This window comes from Trypanosoma cruzi, genomic scaffold (genome assembly GCF_000209065.1).
Source record: "Trypanosoma cruzi strain CL Brener 1047053517047 genomic scaffold, whole genome shotgun sequence".
NCBI lineage: Eukaryota > Euglenozoa > Kinetoplastea > Trypanosomatida > Trypanosomatidae > Trypanosoma > Trypanosoma cruzi.
The window spans coordinates 67,558-92,100 of NW_001849429.1; the positions used below are offsets into that span (position 1 = coordinate 67,558).

Consider the following 24,543-nt stretch of genomic DNA (forward strand, 5'->3'; position numbering starts at 1 on the left):
GAAGTAGAAAAGAGGGAACAGAGTATGCGGAGAGACGCACAAAAATGTACAGCGGAGATGCATGGCGGAAACAACAGGAAAAAGACCGCTCAAACTCATGACTGCACTGCAGACCGAGCAGCGACAATTCACACAAGATTTATTGAAAACAAAAAAGAACGTTCCCCTTCGTCTTATACAAACCCCATCACACAAAATAATTATAAATAAAAAGAAGTCGTCCATTACTGTTCCGCACAAATTTAAAAAGCAGCCGGCTGCCGTGTGGCCACACCAAACTGTCTGCGTACATTTTTCCGAAAATAAAATTAAAAGATATTTAAATGTTTTTCAACCGTCCGACCCTCCATGTGTCCGCACATCGTTTATATTTCATGGGGTCATCTGCCTGTTGCTGCTCCCCTCAGCCCTCCCATCGGCGCGTGAGTGCGGCCCGCAGAGCACAGTCACTCGTGTGTGTGGGGACTGAGAGAAGCACGCAGACATGACGGGAGTCGCGTCACTCCATCGGGAGAGTGAGCGCAGCAAAAAAAAGAAATCATCGGAGGGGAAAATAAACGCTCACAAGACAGACACCGAAGGGACTGCCAGCGCGTGAAATGAACACAAGCAAAAATAAGAAAAACACGGCGGCTGTGTGTGGCTGTGTGTGTGTGTGTGGCGCTGCGGGTGTCTGCCCGCCCTGGCCGCAAAGAAAACAAAACAAGAGGGAAGAAATGTGTGCTCCGCCCCACAGGCCCTCGTCGCACGCCCACACGTCACGGCTCCCTCAGCGCGCCGTTCGTCGCGGCCCCTCCTCATGCGTGCAGCAGGCGAGGCGCACAGGGCCGTCGTCATGAGCGTGTCGGTGGGTGTGCGAGTGGAGCAGTTGGGCGGGAAACACACGGCACCCCTCGCAGGAAGAATGCAGCATGAAACAATTAAAAGAGGGAAGAGTAGAAAAGAAAAAAAAAGTCCATAGTGACTGCCCCAAAAGCAAAAAAAGAGAAGGGATGGGGGATGAGAAAAAAAAAAGTAAAACCAACCAAAAAGAAGCAAACAGTAAAAGGATTTTAAAATAGGCAAAAAAAAAGGATTTATGAGTGAAATTTGTTCCCATGGGAATAGTAATTCTCTGCCGGGAGGTCGCAATTGTCCCACGCGGCAGCCAGTCATCCCTCACGCAGTCGCAAACCCCCACAGTCCCAACAGCAGAAGGAGCAGCGGCAGCGCCCTCCTCTCACTTACAGTACACGCATCAGTGTTATTCCCCTGCGACAAATTTCCGAGACTGCTGCTGAGTGCCGCAGACTTTACGTCCCCGTTCTGTGGATGGATTCCCTCCTCTCCCTGCCCATCCGTTCCTCCCGTCGTCTCCCCATCCGCACCAGAGCTCACGGTCGCCTCAGGAGTTTGGGGTGATCCATCTCCCTGAACCGTTTCTCCACTCCCTGTCAGCATCGCTGGGTCGGCGTCAGACGAGGAAGAGAAATCCACATTTTTGTTTCCACTGGGAGAGGTTCCAGATGTCTGCTGGTTTACGGGCTCCTTTCCTGAAGAAGTCGCGGCGGTAGAAGTCGCTGGTGTGGATGCGCCGCCAGCACCCGCACCATTGCTCCCCTTCGGCTGTTCCTGCTCCGACGGCAGTTGACCGGCAGAATTGGTTCGAGACACGGTTCTCTCCACATCTGGTGCACTTGCCGCTGGTGAACGAGGAGGTGTCGCCGATTTCTTCGGATCTTCCAGCTTCGGAATAGTAATTGTATTTTTGGCAAGCCCAGCAATCTCATCGTCATCCAAAGGACGGTTGTACAGCAGGACATTCGTCACAGTCACAGACAAGCCTTCTTGGCCCTTTGTGCTGCCTCCATCCCCTCCAATGTAGAAGTGGGAGATCTTTTTATCTTCCTTACTTTCCACTTTACATGGCTCACCCACACGCCTACCATCGACGTACGCGGAGCCCTGAGTGCCGTTCTGCAGCACAATGGCCACCTGGTGCGTTTTCTCTTGCCCCTCAATGCGGTTTTTCACCTCCGTCTGTTTCCCACCGCACAACATCTGCCACTTTTTCTCTTTGTTGTTGTACAACAGTCCAAGGAGTACTGGATTCCCATCATCGTCACCCATCTTCGCACCCATCACTGAAACGGGGCCCTCCTGCTTCGGCACACCGTCGATGGACACCGTCGCCACAAGAGTGAAGTTGTAGTTCGCAAAGTGGTACAGCTGATTCTTCCCCTGCCTGCCAACAGGCCACTCCGCCCACGCTCCCGTGAACTTCACTCCATCTGAAGACCCTGCAGTCTCTGCTACCGCTGCTGGCACGCCTTCTTCCGCTCCCTTCTTTACTGTGGCGTTCACCCCGAGGTACTCGTCCCTCCATGTTTTCTCAGAGAAGTTGCCGGACAAAAAGCCAACCAGCCCATCCGTGATCTTAGTGCTGCAGGCACTTTCAGGTGAGGTAACCTGCACAGCACCCTCAGAAGGGCACAGCTCGGAGACACGTTCGTCCACTTTCTTCCAGGTCGCCAGCACATCCTTCACCCGCTGCAGCTGCTCAGTCAGACGCACAGAGACCATACCGGGCGATGGATTTTCTTTCTCATCGCCCTTCTTCTTCTCGTACAGTGCAATCAACTCCTCCTTATTATCATCTCCACTTGTAACACTTTTGTACAACAGGGAGCTGGCGGCAACGTCTTCGTCCTTCCCGGATACCGGCCCAATATCAACAATGTGCGTGTTGTCCGTCAGCCAAAGATGGAGTTCGCCCTTTTTATTTTCTTTGGGATACACCGGCAAAGTAACGAGCATCACATTTTTCTGCTCACCTCCATCAACAAAAGTCGCTGTGATGAACCCGCTCCCAACGGCCTTCCCTTCGCCCTGTTTGTTGCCCCACACACGCGAGAGTGTCCCGAGTGCCTCCGTCCACGTATTCCCCCTTGTCGCCGGACTCGTACACCCTGCGGCGGCCATCACCACACGCAGTCATCATCACGAGTTTTTTGTCCTTCCACTCCACGACGGAGGGATCACTGCAGCCATCATCAGGCACCTCCTTCGACAGCGTACAGCTCGCAGTGTCACTCGGGTCTATGACCAGCAGAAAGATTTTTGTTTTTTTGTCATTCTTCGTCCCTTCCAATGGGAACAAAAGCGCACCGTCATTCGTCTTAACACCCGATCCGCCGCCTCCAATCAGTCGTGTCAAGGAGTCGTTAGTTCCGCCTAAAGGTTTCCACTGAAGACGTTTAGTATCTTTCCACTCAATCTGTTTGTTACTTTCTTCACCACTGACTGTCCCTTTCACCAGCAAAAGTCCCCAGCCATCTGCACCACCATCTTGACCAACAGCGGCAGCATTCTGGCTGTACTTCCCAACAAGCATGTAAATCTCACTTTCCTTCACAACCGTTGTTGGCCGGCTCACATCCAATCTCTTCCTACCGCTTGCGGAAGCAACTTCCTCCAGAAATTGCGTTTTATCTTTGGTTTCCTTCAGAACTTCCTCCAGATTGCTAGCATCTTCTTTCGTGATAATTTGGGAAGCTATGCCAGTAAAAGCGACACTGTTCTTCTTGCACTGCGCCTCGGCAACGGCAAATACGCCACTCCCCACTTTCAAAAGGCCGGGAACACCCAACGACTCCACAGTTACATCACCTTCACCTTCACTGATGCCCTTCCATTCAAACTTCGGATCAGACGACTGCTTAACCTCCGCGAGTGCAGCACCTCCACAGGTACCGCAGCAAATCATCACGAGGAGGAGGAGCAGCACCGCGGAAGCAAACACACGCCGGGACATGTTGGGCCTCTGCCGCTCACTCTCTCCTCCTCCCCTCCTCCTTCCGCTGGATCCGGTCACGCCGCGACGGCTGTTTGTGCGGGGTGCCTTCACTGCAGCAACACGTGAGAGCATATAAATATGTGTGTGTGGGCGGTGTGTGTGCTGTTGGTCCTTTCAGTGCCTTCAATTTCACAGTAGCGATTAGCAATTGTTTTCCCTCTTTGCGAGGGTTAGAAAGAAATAAAGGAAAAAATATCAAGAAAAGAAGTACAACAGCAAACACCGTCACCCATCCACACTGTGAGTGGCATCATCATCCCCGCCGCAGTCACTCCCAACAACAACAACTCACGCACACAGACACACGGAACAGCAGAAGGGAGAACAGTACACCTGGAACACACAGCGACTGTCACCACCAGCAGAAGCCACGGCGGGTGCTTCTGCCACGCGTCAGCACACACCCAGCACCACAAACACACAAAACAACCAGCGGAATGCAAGAGCACAACAGTCCTTCCCAAAGCCCACGCGCTGCCGCCAGTCATTTTACTGTTCACCCTTCCAGCGCATCCGCCAGCGCACATCACCCACACAGGCAAAGAATCCCTGACCAAAGCATACTCAGCATGGGAGATACACATTGGCACGTACAGCTGCTGGACGAGAAGCAATCCACACTTGTCCCAGACACCCCAAGCCACACCACCCAATAGACTGCACGCCAGCAACGTGTCAAAAAATAAATCGCAGGCTCCCGTACTCCCTCCTCGCAAGGGACGTCGCAGCCAGAATCCTCTGCGTGCATCCATTCTTAGCAATCACGCCTCTCTACAGCGTGTGCATAATGGCGTGTGTGTGCATGTGTTTTCCAGCGCCTATACTTGCAGAGCAGCTGTGCGGCACAAGAGAGTCTGAAGAAAGCAACGGCAGAGAGAGGCAGAGAGAGGCAGATAGCACACACGCAAATTACTCATATCATCACACACACACACACGCAGCCGCGGAATGGGTGCACTCAACCACAAAATCAAAAAGGAAAACAAAACAAAAAGCCGAAGCGTGGGACGACCAGCGCACACACACTCTCATTACTCCCGTAAAGCAAAACACACACACAGAGGGAGAGAGAGAGAGGTCGCCCACTCAATGCAATAAAAACAAAACAGAAACAGTTACGGTGCTCCGCCCATGCAGCCAGGCAGGACGGCAGCGGTGCGTGTCGTGCAAAAGAGAGCACCAACGGGCCTGCATGGGTGTGAATGCATATATACAATGGGCACATTATGTGTGTGCCTCGTGGGGTGAGGTGAGGGCGAGAGTCCATGCAAGGGGACACACACAGTGAGTGAAAGAAGGAAGAGTGTGTGTGCGGGCGGTGCACGGCTCTCTCTCACTCACTCTCACGCGGCCACCACCGCAGCAGCAGCCGCACACGCAACAACAAGAAGAAGCAAAAGAGGGGAGGTGGTGTGGGAGGCCGCGGTGCTGCTGTCACTGTCGGCTGTGATCTCTGTATTGATTGTTTTATTGGTGGAGTTTTCTGGTACTGTTGTGTATCTCTCATCATTATCTGCCTGAGTGCCCCTGTTTCCTGAAGCGGTTTCAAATTCTACAGTCTTATCATTGTGTGCCACGTCATCATTGACGTCGTCGTTATTAGACTGTTCACGGTCACTCGCATCACCAGAGGCTTGGGTGCTTCTTGTGCCAGCGGTAGGCCTTTCAGCAGTAGAAGCTGCAGGGCTGCTGTCGCTGTCGTCATCATTTGTCGTGGAAATTATACCAGCGTTGGGTATTTCTTCTGCTTGCAATTCACTGGTGCTGGCTGGCAGAGCAGCGGGGCCAGTATCTCCCGCGGAATCATGTTGTGTTACTGAGGCGGCAGGAGGTTGAGGATTGTTAACACCACCCTTCTCCACCGTGCTTCCGGCAATACCGCTGCCAGATTTGGAGGCGGATAATGGAGTTGTAGCTTCTGGAATTTCTTTGGATGCACTCCGCTGTGTATCCGAGGAAATTGTTTCTCCCTCTTCGTGCTCTGAAGAATCTTTCTTTTGAAGCATCTCCTTTTTGTGTGAGTGACTTCCGTCTCGTGGCCTTAAGTTTTCTTCCACTGGAATTGGTGTCCGTTTCTCAGTTAATCCTAAAGGCTTTGAGAGCCCCGCTTCTGTGCCTTCTTTTGGTGGTGGTGATGGTGGTTGATTTCCCCTGCCATCTTCACCTTCTGTTTGGCCGTCTTTTGACACGCCGCCCACAAGCCTTGAATTGGCGTTGAAAAGTCCATGCTCAGCGTGTTTTGGATTTTGACTGTCGCCCGCAACAGTCAATGGCAATTCTACCAACTCTTGAATTCCAGTTGGATTGGCGGGGTTGACGACTGAGGTCGCCTTGTCTTTTTCGAAATTTGGTTCACTCTTGTCTGCTTTCAAATTATTTTCCCCTCCCGGCACTTTTGCAAATTCTTCCCGTCCTCCTGCTGGCTTCTTCTTTTCTGCTTGCAACGTGTGGCCTCAAAAAGACAATCCCTTCAATTTGTCGTCGTTCTCTTCGCGATGATCCTCATCATTACCAGAACCACCATCAGCAGCAGCAGCCACGGCAGAGTGTTGACGCCTCCAACGGCTACGGCCATCCACAACGGCACGCACACCGTCCACCCTTGACGGAGGCATTCCCCAACGGCGGACGCATTCGCCTCGCCTCATGTCCTCCTGCCGACCTCCTCCGCGCATCTCTTCCGCAGCTGAGCGCGCCACCGCAAGAGCGAATACTCAACCGCACTGCCATCGGCATCCCCACCGCCGGCACCGCACCACAGCACGCAGAGGGCACACACCAGCAGCACACGGCCAGTCATCATCGCCATCACTCCTGTCACTTGCGTGCAGCCTTCAGCAAAAAATAACTCCCCGCCAACAGAGAGGGAAGCAAAAAGATAGACACAGCCGCTACACCACGCACAGCCACCGCACAGCAACAAATGGCAGCACCCCAGCAGCAGCAGCGCACACACCACGAGTCACATGGAATCAGTACGATTGCAGAGCTCGCGCACCGCACCGCAAACCACAAGTTTAAAAAGCAATAAAAACAATAATTAAAAAACAGAAATTAAAAAAGAAAAGAAAAACAAACCCAGGGCTCCAGTGCGCATGCTTGTAAGTGTGTCCGCGATGCGTTCAACGTGACGGATGCGGGGCACAACGCGGAGCACACAGCACGGCAGCGGAAGCAAGTGAAGCAAAACAAGATCATTATTTTCTCTTATTTTATACAGTGAACCACAACACACGCGCACAAATCCCCGCGGTTGAGTGCTGGCACGCACAGCCCGCACACACCTCTTCAGCCCACAGTGGTGTACGCCAGCGCGGATGCGGCGAGCACCAGCGGGGCACACACCCGCGCAGAGCTGCTGAGGCTGCCGTCGATTTCGCGAAGACGTGACGGTGCGCGGGTGGTCGACACAGCTGGCGCCTCTGTAGTCGTAGTACTTGGTGCCTCTGTTGTAGTGGTGGTCGTAGTGGTTGTTGCCTTCGTCTTAGTTTTTGTCGTTTTCGTCGGTACCGCATCTTCGGTTTCCTTATTTGCTTGTTCTGTGGATGTACTCGTACCACTTTCCTGTCCTGCAGTACCGTTCGTACCCGTTTTCTGTACCGTATTGTACTCGGGATTTACTTTTGGTCTCGGAACAGTTAAACGTGGCGCCTCTGGCAAAATGTTTCCCGGGGCCGGCTCAGTGGCTGACTCTTCAGCAGCCTCAGGCCGACTGTTCTCTGGTGCAGGGAGCAATGAACTAGTAACTTTTTTATTAGCTTCAGCATCAGGCGTAGCCTTGTCTTCATCATCTGCTGCATGTGTTGTGATGGTCGTAGTGGTCGTGTCAACACCACCTTCGGCGTTCTCATTCGCTTGATCCGCGGGTTTTCCCTTGCTACCCTGTGGCCCTGTCGTACCATCGTTATCAGCTGCCTGTAACGAACCAGTCGCACCCGGCCCCGATCCGCCATTTCCTCCTGGCATCGCAGACGGATTAGTCACTGATGTTGCAGGCGGTCCTGACTGACCTTCCCCCTGCGCTCCCTCTAATAGGAGCGGCGATTCACCAGTGGCTTCTCCAACAGCTTGAATAATAGCCTTGTCATCAGTAACTTGTGGCTGTGTTATCGTCGGCGTGGTCGTCTGGGAAGCTTGACCATCAACTTTAGGCTCCGGTTCCGCTGACGCGCAAACGGACGAGCAGCAGCACAGGGCAAGCACCAACAGGGCGCACAGCAGACGGCACGTCATCATCGTGAGTGTGGTCGTTCAGTGGTGTGGAGCTGATCTGCACAGTGAGGGACATGGAGAGCAACAGGGGAGACGAGAGGTGCGGCAGACACACACAGAGGGCACACCACATGAGGAGAGGGCAGCAGCCAGGCATGCACCGTACGCCGCACACCACGCACGACACACACTCCAATCCACGGCAGCAGGCACACACACACACACACACACACAGCCCTGCCGCAACACCAACACACAGATGGAAGAGGGAGAAGCAAACAGGAGCGGCAAACAAGGCTCCACCGCACGCACATGCGGCGAGAGCGGTCCGTCGTGTCGGCACCCCTCACGGAGGGTACGCACACACACACGAAAAGGTGCAGCGCACACAGCAACACAAAAGCATAGTAACAATAAAAAAGGAGATCCCCGCACACCACGCGGATTGTTGGTCCACGGGAAGTGCAGCCAATATTCATCACAAAAACAGTTCAGTTGCCGTAGGCCTTCGTCCACATTCATCGCACTCAATTGCATGCAGGCCGGCCACCACCGCAGCAGCCGCACGTAAAAACAAGCGCAAGGAATGGAATAATGCAAGCAATCATTTATTTGTGTTTCTGTTTGGATGTTGACAGATGTGTGCACATGTTGGTTTGTTTTTTTGTGTGTGCAAACCTCCATGCTAGGTCGTGTCTTGGGGTTCCTCCAGGTTGCACAATTATTTTCCTCTTGTGAATGTTTCTTGTGTTGGTGCAGCCAACAATTCGGTGTGTGTTGTTCCTGCCTTTCGCTGGTAAAGTGCTGCAATAGATGTTTGTGTTTCCTTTCGTCGCTGTGGCACCTGATTCCTCACCGTTGATTGCGGTGGAAATGAGAATATGTGAGTGGACTCCCACGCACCAGAACGCACCTCCGCTCCTATTTATTGGTGCATGGAAGGGCATGTGTGTTTGGTGGTGCCTCGACCATATATTTTGTGGGTGCACATTCCCCTGCAGGCTGAGGGCGGGATGACGCTCCGTCGCGGTGCACTTCCCTCGCATGCCGCCCACTGTGATTCATCATGCATCACCCCCTCACACATTCCGTGGTGCCACACCGCTGATATTATTCCGGCCGCTGTGATTCCGCGTATTTCACGCATTTCATTGTGCCACAATACATCCGCTCGTGTGGCCGCCGCATCCAAACAGCGGTGCCCAACACCGTGAGCGGCAGTCCACATCCTTGCATGTCCCAGCGCAGTGGTGTTGGGCTGTCAGCCAGGCGTCAGACAACACAAGAGTCATGTGCTGGCAGTACAACACACGGAGCTGCAGTGAATAACTCGGGCGGAGACGCATCTATTTGTCGCAAGGCAGTGAAAAGGAGTCGGGCAAAATAATGCCGGCTGCACTCACAACACCATATCCACAGCCAAAGCATGCGACGTGATGTGTGTTTCACTGGTGTTGTGGAATGCCTGCAGACGACGTCACTAGTGGAGGCACACCACCCATGATCAGCGGACAGACAATAATCGGCATGAGAGGCCACAAAAGGCAGCAACGACGCCAGCAGCAGGAGCAGCTCTCTCTCTCTCTGTTGCATCCGAGAAGTAATTATTCCACCAGCCACAGCTGACTGTGCCATCGTGACACTCCATGCACGTCGTGGCTGCGTCAACACATCCTGCTCCCTGCAGCGCCTCAAAGATGCCTCACTCCGTCCAATAAGTGCATCGATGTGGGCCGTGCCTCGGCTGCTCGTGAGGACCACAGCGATGTGAGGGTCACCGAGTCGCGGCATGTCTGTTGTGACGTTGTTGCATGGCACCTGCACACGCACACGCAGCGCCTGCATCCTTCCCTTTTGTGTCCGCCCTCCGCCGGAGTGGCCACACACACGGGCAGCAGCAAAATCACTTCCCCCTCGACGATCCAAAATCAACACCGACATCCCTCGCGACGCAAAGATCTCAGTTGCCAGCACGGGCTTCCTGCCGCTCTGCCATCGACGATGGAACACGGCACAGTGCACGCAATTATTTTCCTCGTGTGCAGTCAGCCGTTTGCTTCACACATTCTTCGACGGAATGACGCCCACAAAAGCACGCCACAAAAGCCACCGTGATCGCACAAGCTCTTGCGATGAGCATCGGTGTGTGCATGGATCCGCTGCTCGCACGTGCTGGCAAGCAGCCTGCAGCCGGTGCCCTCGTGCCAGTTCATCGGCTCCAGCACGGAAAAGAGAAAACGGCCCATTCCTGATGCACTTATTCCCACCGGCAGCACCAACACGCTGGTCGCCAGCCGTCATTCCTCAGCACATCCAGGAATGCTGAAAAGTGACGTGGAACTGTCAGCCAGCAATGCCACAATCCCCGCACACATGTCGGCTCCACCAGAGAAGACACACAAACCACAAACAACACCCTTCACATGTCTTCCAAACATCATTCCGACACACCGCGACACGCCAAACAGAAGTATTCGTCACTCCAACGCACCTCCCCACACAATCACATAGTCCATGCACCACGCACGGCAGCGGCTCACACGCAGTCAAACAAATGTTCCTCGGATCAGTGTCCTCCACCTGCTGCGGTGGAAAGTAAACAAAGAGACGAGCCGCCAAACCCCAAAAGAGTGCCACGACTGGCCGCAACTCAACGGAACGCAGCCACTCAAATGAATTCAGTCCTAATGCCCTCAGCCTCCCACCTTCCCCACAAAAGCTGCAAAGATTGAAAACAAACGCACCGTCCAATAAACTCTCTGTGCAAAGCCAAAAGAAGCCGCAGTGCCTCCTGCTGCCCTCACAGTCCGTTGATGACGCCTGGATGCGGATGGTCACCCATCGGTACTTCCAAACGACGCCGCACACCCGCGACGCATCCTGCGCTCTGAGACATGCGGCCCTCACTATCACCAGAGACGCCCACGCACCGTCAGCACGCAACAAATCGTCAAGAAACGAAGGATAAGTCAGACTGACAGCAAGACACCCGCCGACAAATCACAGCACAAACATCATCACAAGCAGAACCAAAAGCAATGCAGGCCGCAGAGTGGCGTGAATCAAATGACGCATGGCGTATGTAAAAGAAAAAAAAACTCAGTGGCGTTACAAGAATACAAGAGGCTGACACTCTCTCAACAATAAAGGAACAGTATAATAATACACAAAAAGCAAACAATTTAGGCGTCCACCGTCAAAGCAAGCCACAAATCAAATAAAGGGCAATGGAATGGGTGCACTCAACCACACCACACGTAAAACAAAAAAAGCCGAAGCGTGGACGACCAGCGCACACACTCTCATTGCTCCCGTAAAGCAAAACACACACACACACAGAGGGAGAGAGAGAGAGGTCGCCCACTCAATGCAATAAAAACAAAACAGAAACAGTTACGGTGCTCCGCCCATGCAGCCAGGCAGGACGGCAGCGGTGCGTGTCGTGCAAAAGAGAGCACCAACGGGCCTGCATGGGTGTGCATGCATATATACAATGGGCACATTATTGTGTGTGCTTCGTGGGGTGAGGTGAGGGCGAGAGTCCATGCAAGGGGACACACACACAGAGAGAGAGAAGGAAGAGGAGTGTGTGTGCGGGCGGTGCACGGCTCTCTCTCCCTCACTCTCACGCGGCCACCACCGCAGCAGCAGCCGCACACAACAAGAAGAAGCAAAAGAGGGGAGGTGGTGTGGGAGACCGCGGTGCTGCTGTCACTGTCGTCCGTAACTGCAGTTGCATTTGTGCCAATGCAGTTTTGTCTTTCGCGGATTCTTCGCGATTTCCGCGGGATGTTCATTTCTGGCGGACTTCTTCTGTTGGTGCCTTTTGAGTGGTTTCAGCATTTTTTTGAGCTTTCGCGTCTTCCTCGTCCGTCACAGAAGTGGCAGCACCATTAGCACCTACAGAAGCGTACGGTGATGTGTGGTCGTTAAGTACTTTTGTTGTATTGTGCATGACAATTTAAAAGACGTTTCTTCTCATTCGCTCGTTTAAGGCGGCGGCGAGCTCCTCCCGTTGTAGCTCCCGTAGCTGTGCGGGAGCCTGTAACCTTCTCGTTGCCCGTGGCCCAGTGAGTGAGGCAGGCAGTGCACTTTGTTCTTATTCGTGTTATTGCTGTTGTTGCCACTGTTGCAAATCTTGTCCATCGTGTCCTTGCTGCGGTTGTTTCTTCCACTTCTTCATGTTCTCCGTCTGGTTCCGCCTCCCCATTCCATCACTGCAAGGATTATCGCAATAATTTGTTTTCCTTCCTCTCGGTGTGTCATTGCGCCATTCATTCCGACTGGGTATTATCCTCGGAAGGGGCTCTCCCCCAACCGGTGGAGTGGCAGTGCTGCCGGATTAAGAAGACAATTGACCGGCGGTGCGAAATTGAAACTCATTTGCCGCACCTTTCGTAGGATCCCCGTATTTATTGCATTTCCATTTGCTTTAAATGCATTGGACTCCTTCTTATATTCATCCGCCTCTGATACGCCAGCGTCCAGCGAGGGTGCTGCTGCACCTGCGGCACCTTTTCCTTCGGCACCAGACGCTGAGGTGGCCGGCTGAGCCAGGGCTGAGGATGTGTCATTCATCGCATCATCGCCGTCCGCAGCTTCAGCAGCTCTCATTAGTCCAATTCAGGTGGATAATAACCGGCATTCCGCATTTAGAGACACTCTGTCGCCTCCACCATTATTCGTCCGCGTCAACACATCTCCTCCACCCTCACTTCCGTACTCGTCACTTGCGTGCCCAAAACCGGCAACGCACCACAGCACGCAGAGGGCACACACCAGCAGCACACGGCCAGTCATCATCATCGCCATCACTCCTGTCACTTGCCTGCAGCCTTCAGCACAAACTAAAAACCCGCCAACGCAGAGTGAAAGGAGAGACACGGCACAGTAAAAACCACCAGCGGCAGCAGCTTGCACATACCATGAGGCAGTTGGAATCAGTGAAAGAACAAAAAGAAAAACAATACACACAGCTCCGCAATAATTGATCAGCAAGAAAAACACACAAAAAACAATTGGAAACAAAAAACACTAAGGAAACAGCAATAAAGTCACAACAAGTAAAACCACAAAAAACAAACAACTGCACCAAATGGATCCTGTGCGCATGCACTCACACACGGACATGCGTCCATGCAAACAGTTTTGGGCATGCAGTGCATATAAGTGCGTCCGCGATGCGTTCAACGTGACGGAAACGGGGAGCGGCAATACAGAGCACACAGCACGGCAGCAGAAGCAAGTGAAGCAAAACACAATCATTATTTTCTCTTATTTATACAGTGGACCACAACACACACGCACAAATCCCCGCGTTTGAGTGCTGGCACGCACAGCCCGCACACACCTCTTCAGCCCACAGCGGTGTACGCCAGCGCGGATGCGGCGAGCACCAGCGGGGCACACACCCACGCAGAGCTGCTGAGGCTGCCGTCCATTTCGCGAAGACGTGACGGTGCGCGGGTGGTCGTTGTAGTTGGCGCCTCTGTAGTCGTAGTACTTGGTGCCTCTGTTGTAGTGGTGGAGGTCGTGGTCGTGGTTGGTGATTTTGTTGTCGTCGTCGTGGTCGTCTGGGAAGAAGTGGCAGCAGCTTCCTCGGTAGAATCGTCGACATTTTTATTTCCTTGTTCTGTGGATGCTCTCGTGACAATTTTTGTCCCAGAAGTTTCTTCCGCACCTTTTTCTTGTACCTTATTGGGAGTAGCACTTGATTGCGGATGCGGAGTGGTCTTACCGCCTCCTTTCCCTGCACCTCTGGCAGTATTTCCATTTTCCGCGCCCGGCCCTTCACCTTTCTGAGCAGGTGTCTGTTGTGGAAGAGGCGGCTGTATTTCGCCTACTTCTTCAACAAGACTTCCAGTATCCTCCAACTGAGCCTTTGTCGCGCACACGGACGGGCAGCAGCACAGGGCAACCACCAACAGGGCGCACAGCAGACGGCACGTCATCATCGTGAGTGTGGTCGTTCAGTGGTGTGGAGCTGATCTGCACAGTGAGGGAAATGGAGAGCAACAGGGGAGACGAGAGGTGCGGCAGACACACACAGAGGGCACACCACATGAGGAGAGGGCAGCAGCCAGGCATGCACCGTACGCCGCACACCACGCACCACACACACTCCAATCCACGGCGGCAGGCACACACACACACAGCCCTGCCGCAACAACACACACAGATGGAGGAGGGACAAGCAAACAGGAGCGGCACACAAGGCTCCACCGCACGCACATGCGGCGAGAGCGGTCCGTCGTGTCGGCACACAGCAACACAAAAGCAAAGTAACAATACAAAAAGGAGATCCCCGCACACCACGCGGATTGTTGGTCCACGGGAAGTGCAGCCAATATTCACCACAAAGCAGCTTGTTATCTTGTTTTGGTTGCATGCTGCTACAATAGCGAGTGAGTAGCGCAAGGGCCGTCCGTACAAAAGTGGCAAGTATTCCGTCGTGCGGGCTGGGGCATTCACAAACAGTCGCAGTCCCAGTTCCCAACGACGAGGGCATTCCCGCAGTGGATGAGGCGGAGTCTCCCGTGGTCCGTCGGGGATCAGCAGCCCGTGGCGTCCGTGATGAGGCGGTGGCGGAAGAGCCTGGTCCATCTCGAGTACCCGCGTTTGTGCTTCCTGCGTGTCTTGCCTGCTGGCGTGCTTGGCAACTTCGGTGGCGACCTGCGCGCGAGGCGCCTGTTAAGAAGACGGTGGCGCCATTGCGGCATCCGCATGGGAGGCCCTCGCTAACTATTATAACGCCAGGCTGAGCACGTCCGGCATGTGCCCTCATACTGTGGACGGACATGCGCACTCTGCCGCAGGTTGGGCAGGAGGACGTCAATCCGCCGCTCGCCGGTCGACAAGGAGTTGCGGTGCTCACTTCGGGAAGAGGTTCCGGCGGAGGCAGAGGCGGGCCGGTCACCGCAGTGAGGGAGGGACGGCACCACCGACACAGAGGGTTCCTTGTGATCCGCAGGGCGCGTGCAGGCCTGTCGAAGAGTGGGCAGGAGTCGCATCGCGCCTTTGCGCAGTGCCGCCACTCGGGGACCGATGTCCGGGTCAGCACCAGGAATAGAGTCCTCGCCACACCGACAGGCGCCTGTCACGCGGTGTGCGCGCCCTCCTTTTCCTCCTGGTCATCCTTCCATTATAACCTCTTGACGGCGGTAAGGAAGCCCACGTGCCAGGCATTGACGCAGTCCTGCGAGAGGGATCGTGCAATCGTGGCTTGTTTGTCAGCGGCCTCACTGCGTGGAATACCGCAGTGTGATGGAAAATATAAAATCCACAGGGTGACCCCGCTCCACCAAGGAAAGCAGCACGGTGCAAATCTCTTCGGTGAAGTCGTCGTGCACCGCCAGCGGTCCAAGGCGGAGCGCCTCAATTGCCGAGAGGGAGTCCGTGGCGAAAGGAACTCGCGTGGGCAATTGGGACGCTGCCGCCAGGCAGGGAACTGGGAAGTGTCCGAGGCCATGCTCAGTGGCAGGACACTCCGCTCGGCAGGTGCATGCAAGGCTGCCAGCAGCTGCGCGGTGAGGCCCCACAGGGAGCTTCGCTGTCCGGGGAGTAAAGTGGCAGCGCGGCGGATCCAGACGCACGCACAGCAAGAGAAGACGAGCCGCCCACCGCCAACACAGTTTCCAGCGACTAACAACACGTTGACCATGAATAGGACACGTATGCCCGCACTGCCGTGGGCGCGGGCAGCGGCCCCGATTCACGCAGCAACAGTGATCTAATGCTCTTGGATGGTACAACAGCCACGCCTGAGCCCATCACAGTCCTAGCAAATGTTGAACGAGTGGTAACGTGTCGGGTGGCGCTGGTGCCGCGCCGACTTTTTTGAGCATAGCGCCTGGGAAACCAGAGATCCCATCGGAGTACGACGCAGCATCACTTGTTAGCAACGGTTTTTGTGAGCAGGGGCATCTCACGGATTTGTTGTCCATGGCCGAAATTGGTGACATCGCCGTGCATGGGTGTGTGTCTCGGGTGATGTTGCTTTTGATTCTGGGACTGTGGGGCACTGCGGCGCTTTGCTGAAGTGTGAGGGAGGGTGGAACTGCGGCTTTTCGTGGAACAATAACTGTACAGCTTGCCAGCATTATCCAATGAGTTGTGTCAATAATTTAAGTTTTTTTATTTTATTTTATTTGTTTATTTTTGCTGCTTTTGCCCTATTGGAATAATCGGTATCCCTGTGTTTTTCCCCAATGTCCGTTTGCTGCACTTCGTCATGAGTGACGTGCTTCTCCTCTTGTTTCCTTCCGTTGCCCACACGCGGTGCCGGCCTCATTGCTGTGCGTCCCACGGACTGCACGAAAGGAGGATTGGAAGAAAAGACTGGGTGACGCACGAAATGTGAGGAGAGTTGTGTGGGCTCACGGAAAAGCACGATCTTTTTTGATTTTTTACTGCAGGCATTACGTATATAAAAACTAGTGGTCGTTTACGTTGCGCTGCTTGAAACATAAAATAAAGGACGTCCCTGATCGATTTTTTATTTTTTACTTTTTGGGAATTTTACCGGACTCTCAACTCTGCTGTTGTGCCTTTTTTACTGCTTTTTTAACTTTTGGTTTGGGGAGCACTGTGCGAGCTCTGCAATTGTACTGATTACAACTGCCTCATGGTGTTTTCATTGCCATTTGTTGCTGTGCGTGGTGTAGCAGCCGTGTCTATCTTTTTGTCTTTTTCTCTGTTGACGTGGTGTTACTTTTGCTGAAGGCTACACGCAAGTGACAGGAGTGGTGGCGATAATGACTGGCCGTGTGCTGCTGGTGTGTGCCCTCTGCGTGCTGTGGTGCGGTGCCGGCGGTAGATGTGACGAGGAGGTGGTGGAGATTACTGCCGGTGGTGGTAAAGTTGCTGTGGGGTCGACTTGAACTTCAACGCCGGGATCAGATAGCTCAGATCCAAAAAAGGTTTGCCCAAGGTTAATCAATCAACAGAAAAGTCTGAAGGAAAATCCTTGGAAGGAAAAGAAGTTAAAAATGATCAACTTTTTGTTGCTCCTGGAGTGGAGGGTGAAGATAGAAGCTCTTCAGAGCAATTAGAAGAACGTTTGAAAAATGCTCCAGAACAAGGAAAAACAAAGCCAGAAATACAAAATAAAGAACAGGAAGTAGGGCAACCGCCAAAAGCGCAATTAAATGTACTACAGCAACCTCAGCCACAAATTTCTTCTTCACAAAGGGTGAAGGTGTTGGCGAGAACAGTAAGGGTGGAGCAGGTCAGTCCTCATTGGGAGTGGAAAATAGTGGAAACGAGGATCCAGAGAACCCCAGAGAAGAAGACTTATTAAAGAGTCCAGGTGAAGAATCAGAAAGCAGTGAACAGGTCCAAACGACAGTGCCAAACACAGTACCGCCGGAGCACAAAACCCAAAATGAAGTGTTAACTCCGGAACAAAAGACGAATGAAAGCCAAAGCACGGATACATCCACGAACCTACCCGAACTACAAAAGGAAAGTAAGGAATATTCTGCCTCCACGGAAGGTACGGCGCAGAGTACATCAACTGGCAGTCAAGAACAAGAAACTGAGCCATCTACAAGCGAATAACCTTCCCCTTTTGAGGAGGAACACTCCACAGGGACGAAGACATCTGAGGATGCTCGAACTCCGGATGCTGCATTGACAGAAAAACGCCAAACCGGCGCTAATAAAAGGTTTGCGACAGTGACAGCAGCACCGCGGTCTCCCACACCACCTCCTTTTCTTCTTGTTGTTGTTGCGTGTGCAGCAGCTCCTGCCGCGGTGGTGGCCGCGTGAGAGTGAGGGAGAGAGAGCCGTGAATGTGAACGAAGGCCTACGGCAACTGAACTGCTTGTGGTGAATATTGGCTGCACTTCCCGTGGACCAACAATCCGCGTGGTGTGCGGGGATCTCCTTTTTGTATTGTTACTTTGCTTTTGTGTTGCTGTGTGCCGACACGACGGACCGCTCTCGCCGCATGTGCATGCGGTGGAGCCTTGTGTGCCGCTCCTGTTTGCTTCTCCCTCTTCCATCTGTGTGTTGGTGTTGCGGCAGGGCTGTGTGTGTGTGTGCCTGCCGCCGTGGATTGGAGTGTGTGTGGTGCGTGGTGTGCGGCGTACGGTGCATGCCTGGCTGCTGCCCTCTCCTCATGTGGTGTGCCCTCTGTGTGTGTCTGCCGCACCTCTCGTCTCCCTGTTGTTCTCCATGTCCCTCACTGTGCAGATCAGCTCCACACCACTGAACGACCACACTCACGATGATGACGTGCCGTCTGCTGTGCGCCCTGCTGGTGCTTGCCCTGTGCTGCTGCCCGTCCCTCTGCGTGGCAGACACTCAGTCTGGGCCTGAAGCTGGTTTGGGCGTCCCTGATCCATCGCCTTCTTCACCACTGCCGCCAATTGGTAATTCGGATGACCCTAATGTAAAGGCCACCAGTCTGTTGACCCCTCTATTAGGATTACCGGAGGAAGAACCACCGGCCCCTGGTTCGACAGGATCGTCAAGTACGGGTTCCGTTCTGGATGAGGGAAACGTTGACGGAGAAGGACCAGGTGTGACCGCTGGGGAAGCGCACTCAAATATGGTGCCCAATACGGTACAGGGAAAAGGCAAGGACGGTACAACAGGAGGACAAAGTGCCACTAATACATCCGCAGATAAAGCAGCTCGTGAGGCCAAAGATGCTGCCCAGAAGACCACGACGACCACAACACAGGCACCAACCACGACCACCACTACTGCACCAGAGGCACCAAGTACTACGACTACAGAGGCGCCAGCCACTACTACGACCACCCGCGCACCGTCACGTCTCCGCGAAATCGACGGCAGCCTCAGCAGCTCTGCGTGGGTGTGTGCCCCGCTGGTGCTTGCCGCATCCGCGCTGGCGTACACCGCTCTGGGCTGAAGAGGTGTGTGCGGGCTGTGCGTGCCAGCACTCAAACGCGGGGATTTGTGTGCGTGTGTGTTGTGGTTCACTGTATAAAATAAGAGAAATAATGATCTTGTTTTGCTTCACTTGCTTCTGCTGCCGTGCTGTGTGCTCCGCGTTGTGCCCCGCATCCGCCACGTTGAACGCATCGCGGACACACTCACAAGCATGCGCACTGGAGCCCTGGGTTTGTTTTCCTTTTCTTTTTTAATTTGTTTTTAATTATTGTTTTTTAATTCTTGTTTTTTATTGCTTTTTAAACTTGTGGTTTGCGGTGCGGTGTGCGAGCTCTGCAATCGTACTGACTCCATCTGTCCCGTGGTGTGTGCGCTGCCGCTGCTGGGGTGCTGCCATTTGTTGCTGTGCGGTGGCTGTGCGTGGTGTAGCGGCTGTGTCTCCCTTTGTTTTTCTCATGCTATCGGAGGTTGGCTCCGCAGCGTTAGGCAACTCCACTGTTTGTGATGATGACTGGCCGTGTGCTCTGCGTCCTGTTGGCTCCTGCAGTGATGCGCAGCTGCTGGTGCGTGTGAGTGAGGGCTGCTGCGACGGGGTGCGTGTGCGGCCCGCGGGTGATGGCGCGGTGACTGCTGGGCACGCGCGGGGTGTGATGGCTGCGGAAGGTGGACCTGTGGCCGGTGGCTCTGGACGAAAGGGGAATGTGAACTCTGAGGACAATAGCAATCAGGAAGACGAGGAGGGTGGAGGAAGCACCGCGGGTGAGGACCATAATCCCACCTCGGGAGGACCACTCACTGCTCCGACGAGGCAGGGCCAATCCAGCAGCGACCCACTGCGAAGTGGCACTTGCAATCCGTCCGGCACTGGCAGCGTGTCTGCTGCTCGGATGCGTGCAAGTGGACCGGAGTCTTTGGGCGGCGGGCACGCTGCAGGCACAACATCCCCACGCTCCGACGCATCTCAGCAGGCAGCGGGTGGAGTGCATGCTGGTGGCGGGAGGACCTCCCAGGGCAGTCAGGCCTCGGAACAAACCGTCACGGGACAGTCACAGGTGCCAGGGACGGCGAAGGAGGCACCGCAGGGCGATGAAGGAGGAGAACCCGGAGCGCAACACGAGGCCGACCAAACCACAAAAATGACTGTGATGACCTCTTGCGCAAAAACAGCGGTGGAAGAGGAGAGCCGCCAGCGGGATCGCAAGATGCACCGCGTCTCTACAGTGGCGGGAATGCTCATTATTATTATTATTCCCTGCTCTTACCGACATGTCTAGCCACACGATGTCACCAGGGTGCCGAGGAGGTGGTCGAGCAGCGACATGAGTTTTCTGCTATGAGGCAGCTGCCATTGGGAGAACCTTTCGGTGCCAAGGTCCTTCTTAATGCCCAGCCGTTGGCGCACAGCCAGAGCGTCTGTACATTCCGGAAGCAGTTGGTGCAGTGTTTTCTGCGGGCTAATTTTTGCGCTTGTGGAGGCTGGCTGATCCTGCGGTAGCAGTGATTGCCTCCTGGCACTGCTGCTGCGGTGTCGAGTAGCGTCTGGGTTCTGTGCGCAGCGATTCCTGTGCTGTGCGGTACTTTTTTTGTGTGGGGAGGACTGTGTCGCAGCAATCGCGGTGGAGGTCGGGAAGCGGTGGAGGGCGTTCCGGATGAAAGCACCGACAGTGACCGATGTGGTTCGTGTGTCCCACCAGTGTGGCGTCACAGTGCGGGCATTTCTTCTTCCGACGGCGTGTGGAGGGCCGTCTCTCCACAGGCGGTGCGTCGGCCTCCCTTGTTGTCGGGGGAACAGCGTCCGTCCCGGTGCGGTGGGATCGTCGTTGGAGCGCATGAAAGCAGACTGTTCCGGTGAGATGTTGCGGAAACGGCGTTGGTTCGTGCAGTCTCTCACAGTCCAGTACAGGCGACCCCAGAGCTCGGATTCCCCGCAACCTTCCCGTGCAGTGTGTATCCGTTCCTGTTGGTCGAGGGCCTCCTGAGTGATCAGGTGCTTGCCGCCTGGATCTGATGGCCTGGCGCCGCCAAGCAGGTAGTGGTGGGTGTCCTGATGCATGGTACTACGCCACTTGTTGGTGAGCTGGGTGTTAATGCATGTCAGCAGGTTCGTGCGCTGTATGGGTGCTATTCCATGTTCCGTGTGTTGCCCGGTTGCCGTGTTCTGCGTCGCATGCTGATCTGCAGGCTCGTTAACGTGTACTCCGCAATGTCCGTAACAAAACTGCAGGTGCACGGACCAGCCAGCACGCGTCAGTGTCAAGAGACGCTGCCAGAGCCGATCCTCCGTCCAGTCTGTCTGACTGAGCGGGCCCTTGTTTAGAGCCGCTAGAAGAGACTGACTGTCCGTAACCACAAGCAGGGCTTTACGCCTGTGGCGGATACGAGGAATCATCAGCTTCTCTAGGGCTAGAAGCAGCGCACGGGATTCCGTCCTGTAGCTGCATGGGCGTGCACCGCATTTTATGCTGGCCTTTTCTATTATCTCCGATGAGTTGAGGGATGAAAGCAGTATTCCAACCCCTGCTGACTTGGGAACGTCGACACCGCCATCGGTCGCAAGTATCCACGAACGATGGCTGTGCAGCGCCAGAGCCTCTTCGCTGACTCTGCGCTTTTCCCTCATCAGCTCTTCTTCGTCGGTTATTGAGTGGTCTATCGGAAGTTCCACACCGATGGTGACCCGGTGAGCGGAGGCCGCAAACCAGGGAGGAATGGAGCTGCGAAAGAACCGCTCTTCGCGTGGTGAGCTCTCGGTGATGCCATAGTCCTTTGTGTATGCGTCTACGAAGGCATATAGCTCGTCCCGAGATAATGGCGAGATGCGGAAACCAGCGCGAGGCGGCGGCTCAGGCGGGGGTCTCCGCATCCAGTCCATCTGACATGTGCGTGTGTTCTCAAATATGGAGAGCCGCGCGCGCAGGCAAAGGACGTGGAGCGGCGGCATATTAGCCTCCAGCAGTGCGGATTCCGGGTCAACAGTGCTCGGAACTCCGCTGACAATGCGTGCTAGGGTTGCGTACGTCTTCTGCATCTCATTCTTCGCTGAATCCGTCGCTACTGCCCATATGAGCTCGCTGCCATAGCGTAATTAGGGAGCACCGTATCCAATGACGAACGTGCGTAGGTCATGTGGAGATGGTCCCGCCTCTTTGTGCGCTATGCAGCGTAGCTGCGATATCCGTTGCGAAGTGGCAGCGCATTGCTTGGTGGCCGCCACATTTAGCGTCAGTCGTGGATCGAGATCCATGCCGAGAAGCTTCGTAGTTCGCGATGCCCCCATGGTCATGACTGGGATTTGACATCCAGCCACTACCAGCGGCCACTTTCCTTCACGATCATAATCTGACTCCGTGTGCGTGGATAGTGTGAACCAAGCAGCTTCACACTTTGACGGGTTGATGGCCAGGCCATTTTCCTGACTCCACGCATGCAGTTTTTCAAGAACCATGTTGGCAGTGGGAATGGCGTCTTCCCGGGACTGCCCCCTAACGATAATAGAGAGGTCGTCCGCATACATGTCTGCTGTGACACCCGCAAAGCTGTTCAGCAGATTGAGAAGTGGGTGTGCGTAAAGGGAGAACAAATATGGTCACAGCACGGACCCCTGAGGAACTCCTCGCAGCATGGGACGCCGATCGCTGTGTCTGTGGCCAACTCGTGTCTTCGCGTAGCGACCACATAGAAAGTTTCTAAGCCACCTTCTACAATTCACCCCCGGAATATTAGCCAGCAAGCGACTGAGGACTCGATGATCTATGGAGTCAAAAGCCTTGCTGAAATCAACCAACACCAGCAGGGTCCGATGGGGTCTGTAGTGGAGTTGATTGCCAATACCGCTCTTCTTGGGAAGGCTCACTTGGAAATAATGATTTCTATTATGCTCCACATCGTGTATCAGGTGTGCCAGCTGCATCGTCGTAGTACGCATACTACGATATGCATACTGGTGGGGGTGCGGCGTCCACACCCAAAGCAATCTCTTCAGTACCATTTTCTCAGCAACCTTACTTACAATGGAGGTAAGGCTGATGGGTCGATATGACTCAAGCAGTTCCGGCGACTTACCGGGTTTTAAGAGTGGAACGATGGTAGCGCGTCTCCACTCAACCGGAATCGTACCGGTCGTCCAGCTGTGGTTAATGCAACGAAGAAGGAATCGGAGGCCCTTTGACGAAATATGTCGCAGTGCCTCACTGTAGACTTCATCCGGTCCGGGGGCCTTGCCATACGGCGTATTACGTAGCGCAGCAAGCAGTTCCGTACGATTAAAAGGTGCATCAAGAGGGGAGTGAAGATGAGCAACTAAACCAGATGTGGTGGCAGCTTCGTTTTTATCCTGTGACTCAGAACTAGATGGGAGTGAAGAACCTGAAGTAGACGTAGCGGCAGACTCGTTGTTGTTCTGCTGCCCAAAAAGAAAAGAAGCATTAATGTTCAAAGATGCACTCTGTCTGTTGATGCCTTTGGAAAACCTAACTGCCTTGTGAGAGGGGTGAAATGGAAGAAAGATGCGATTGAGAGCATTCGCTGCTCTCCTTGCTGTTTTGTAAGTGTGTTGACCATCTCCTAATAACATTGATGTGGGAGATGGAAGTGATGCCTTTTTTCGTCCGGAAATGTATTTCCATGTGAGTGGCTCGCCTGGATTAAACTTGCTGATGCGACGTAGATACGTGTTGCGCACGCGCTCTCGGAGTAGGAGGAAGAATTGACTCCTTGTCCGTTGCATTTCTGCCTCACGGTCGGGCGTCGGTAACTGTAGATAGCGGGCCTTGCTGTCGGTAGCAATCCGCTCTGCCTCCACGAGAGTGTCGTCCCAAAGCCTGGGACCGTCCTTGTGCATGCCGCGGGGTCAATGTCGTCGATACGAAGTTATAAGCGCTCTCGTGAAAGCCTTAATGCCGGTGGACTGCTTTTATAGTCATATGCCGGAAGTTGTGCGTCGAAGTCCTTGATGAATAAATCCCACTTGCACTTCCCCCAACTGTAGAAAAACTTAGGTGCCGAAGGGGGTGCCGAAGGTATGGTATCCTTAAATGCCTGATGCAGCGTAAATGTCAGCATATAATGATCGCTAAGCGGCGACACGGAAGCTGACCAATCCGACACAGTCAAATGCTTTGACCACGTCAGATCGATACAGGATCGTTCTCTTGTGCCACGGGCATACGTGATCTCACCAGGGGTGTTAACCAAGGTGAGTCCCGCATCCGTGCACAGTTCTAAAAACTCTGCAGCAACCTCGCTTGGAGAAGTCTCCAAGAATGGCTCCCACTGTGGGTGATGCATGTTGAAATCCCCGCACAGCAGGAGCGGCGACGAGGCTGGAAGGCAGTTTACTAACCGCCTGAAGGATTGCGTTACTTGCGGTGGTGGTCTCATATAGGCACTCGCCACAATGAGATCACGGTTCTGGTCCAGAGCAACCTGGACCACCACCACTTCAAGGCTGGTGTCATGCTGGGGGATGGTGAGGGGTATACGCTTGGAGCGGAGAGTTTTCCGCACCAGCACCGCCACACCGCCTCCCTTGCCGATGCGCGACTGTGCATAGAGCACATAATCTCCAGTGTGCATGCTGGCGATCTGCTCTGACGACTTCCAAGTCTCCTGAATGGCTATTATGTCTGCTCCTTGCG

General features: G+C 54.1%; 4 protein-coding genes and 3 pseudogenes across 4 annotated transcripts, besides 13 other annotated features; 3 read left to right on the plus strand and 4 right to left on the minus strand.

Annotated features, from left to right (window-relative positions):
• Window positions 1-6,311: a sequence feature (areas not merged during assembly with more than two copies in the genome that could not be assigned to a particular haplotype).
• Window positions 1,159-3,909, minus strand: Tc00.1047053511099.20 (annotated as a pseudogene).
• Tc00.1047053511099.30 lies at window positions 5,179-6,645 on the minus strand (annotated as a pseudogene).
• Window positions 6,312-6,567: a sequence feature (haploid, non-Esmeraldo-like haplotype).
• Window positions 6,568-7,784: a sequence feature (heterozygous, non-Esmeraldo-like haplotype).
• Window positions 6,862-6,912: a sequence feature (A-rich).
• On the minus strand, window positions 7,124-8,071 carry Tc00.1047053511099.40 (mucin TcMUCII, putative; the record flags this gene model as incomplete). Its single annotated transcript, XM_810820.1, has 1 exon — window positions 7,124-8,071. The coding sequence occupies one exon, from the start codon at window positions 8,069-8,071 to the stop codon at window positions 7,124-7,126; it is 948 nt and encodes a 315-aa protein (XP_815913.1).
• Window positions 7,785-8,197: a sequence feature (haploid, Esmeraldo-like haplotype).
• Window positions 8,198-15,362: a sequence feature (areas not merged during assembly with more than two copies in the genome that could not be assigned to a particular haplotype).
• Window positions 8,258-8,281: a microsatellite.
• Tc00.1047053511099.70 (mucin TcMUCII, putative) lies at window positions 13,402-14,001 on the minus strand (the record flags this gene model as incomplete). The annotated part of the gene is made up of 1 exon (XM_810821.1): window positions 13,402-14,001. One exon carries the CDS (start codon window positions 13,999-14,001, stop codon window positions 13,402-13,404), a length of 600 nt encoding a protein of 199 aa, XP_815914.1.
• Window positions 13,514-13,621: a microsatellite.
• Window positions 15,363-15,489: a sequence feature (areas merged during assembly that could not be assigned to a particular haplotype. This can correspond to areas where the two haplotypes were merged or to regions with more than two copies in the genome that were merged during assembly.).
• Window positions 15,490-24,543: part of a sequence feature (areas not merged during assembly with more than two copies in the genome that could not be assigned to a particular haplotype) that runs on past the window's edge.
• Window positions 16,165-16,206: a sequence feature (AT_rich).
• Tc00.1047053511099.84 lies at window positions 16,801-17,814 on the plus strand (annotated as a pseudogene).
• Window positions 18,276-18,926, plus strand: Tc00.1047053511099.100 (mucin TcMUCII, putative; the record flags this gene model as incomplete). The annotated part of the gene is made up of 1 exon (XM_810822.1): window positions 18,276-18,926. The coding sequence occupies one exon, from the start codon at window positions 18,276-18,278 to the stop codon at window positions 18,924-18,926; it is 651 nt and encodes a 216-aa protein (XP_815915.1).
• Window positions 19,139-19,207: a sequence feature (T-rich).
• Tc00.1047053511099.119 (uncharacterized protein) lies at window positions 19,363-20,181 on the plus strand (the record flags this gene model as incomplete). The annotated part of the gene is made up of 1 exon (XM_810829.1): window positions 19,363-20,181. One exon carries the CDS (start codon window positions 19,363-19,365, stop codon window positions 20,179-20,181), a length of 819 nt encoding a protein of 272 aa, XP_815922.1.
• Window positions 20,156-24,543: part of a mobile genetic element that runs on past the window's edge.